The sequence below is a fragment of the Stegastes partitus genome, unplaced genomic scaffold (assembly GCF_000690725.1).
Source record: "Stegastes partitus isolate 25-593 unplaced genomic scaffold, Stegastes_partitus-1.0.2 Scaffold1033, whole genome shotgun sequence".
Classification (NCBI taxonomy): Eukaryota; Metazoa; Chordata; class Actinopteri; family Pomacentridae; genus Stegastes; species Stegastes partitus.
In genome coordinates, this window is record NW_007578764.1 from 115,780 (window position 1) to 117,376 (window position 1,597).

General features: G+C 44.6%; 1 protein-coding gene across 1 annotated transcript in view; it reads right to left on the reverse strand.

Moving 5' to 3' along the window:
• hcfc1b (host cell factor C1b) overlaps positions 1-1,597 on the reverse strand; it is a 17,380-nt gene that overhangs the window by 8,769 nt on the left and 7,014 nt on the right. The window contains exon 12 of the mRNA XM_008295241.1: positions 1,120-1,233. Within this exon, the coding sequence (XP_008293463.1) occupies positions 1,120-1,233 (114 nt within the window). The remainder of the gene's footprint in view (positions 1-1,119; positions 1,234-1,597) is intronic.

A 1,597-nucleotide genomic window follows, 5' to 3' on the forward strand; every position in this document is an offset into this window, starting at 1 on the left:
TGATGGAAAAAGTCCATTAAAGTGATCAATCTGGACCCTCCTCTGTGGACTTCAAGGACCTGGACCTCTGGAACATTCACAGTCTGAAGGTAGAACTCTGGTCAGTAGATACAGTATCATGTTTTATTTTAGTTATAAAACATGCTTTACATTTTCTGCAAAGAATGAACTTGCAGAAGCCGCCTTCCTGTCTGTGGCTGATCAGCCTCATCCACCTTAAAGAGGCTCCAGTCGGTCTCTCGTGCTTCACTGCATTTTATTTCAAACTCACTGCTGTATTCTCTATGATCTGGTTGGCTGGACATCATGAAGCATTCGTACGCAACAACACTGGTATATGTTCACCTATAAAGCTCTGCTGACTCCCAGAACACCTCGAAGAACCCAAACCCTAACACCTCAGCGCTCGTCTCACCATCAGCTCCAGGAGTTACCATCTGGTGCCTCCTTCAATGGTTTTAACAGACTTTGACCAAACAGTGTTCTCCTGTCATGGTCATGCAATAATCTCCAAAACACTCTTAAACTAGAAGCGCTTACATCCATTAATGAGTTTAAGAGCATCACGACCAGCTGTCAGTCTGTGTTATCCTCAGATTGTTTTACTGTTCGCTATTCATTGTCGATCATGATCTGTTTCATGTTTGCTGCTACCTCGGTCAGGTCTCCCTTAGAAAACAGATTTCTCATCTCAATGGGACTTCCTGGTTAATGAAGGCAAATAAAAGTTACTGCAGATAAAGAATCAGCTCGTTCAGTCAGAGGAAACTGGATTTTCCATTGAAGACATATTCTCCCACAGAAGTGCTGCCTCATGATCCACACTTTATATTTCATGTATGACCTCGATGTGGGATCTACACAACACATATGGTCACGCTCGGTCAGCGCTGAGAGCTGCACCAACATTTGCTTTGTTAAAAAGACGTGAATAAGAGTAACAAACACCGTCTTTGATATACATATATATCCTTTATATATTACTGTAGATATGATATGCAGTTCTGTGAGCTCGTCTACTGCAAAGACGCTCAGTTCCAGTTGATCAGCTGATTGAGCAGAGCTGTGGGAGGTTCTGTCTAGTTCTGATCCAGTCTTACCAGCACAATTCATCAGTACCTGGAGAATCTGGGTCACTGGGCTGCTCCCAGCCTGACCAGTAGCTGCTCCGCTCTGAACCGGCTTGGTCTGAACCACCGACATCACCTTGCCCAGGTTGCCAAGGCTACCAACCTGAAACAAAGAGAGGGATTGTCTTTATATACCGCCTGTGTCCACGTGATTGGCTGAGTGTTGGCCTCGTGACTGTAGGTACAGGAAGTACAGGTGTATACAAAAGGTCACATGTACTTGTAAACACCAGGTATGTCATAGCAGTCAGAGTGGACAGAAGTTCAACTAAACTTGTCGTCTTTCTGACTCAAACTTGGTTCTTCATCAGTCCACAGGTTCTGGATGGTTCCAGTCAGGACTTTGGGGAGACCAGTCTAGAACCTTCATTCCAGCCTGATGGAACCATTTCTTCACCACTTTGATGTGTGTTTGGGCTCATTGTCTGGTTGGAACATCCAACTGTGTCCAAGATCAACCTTCTGCT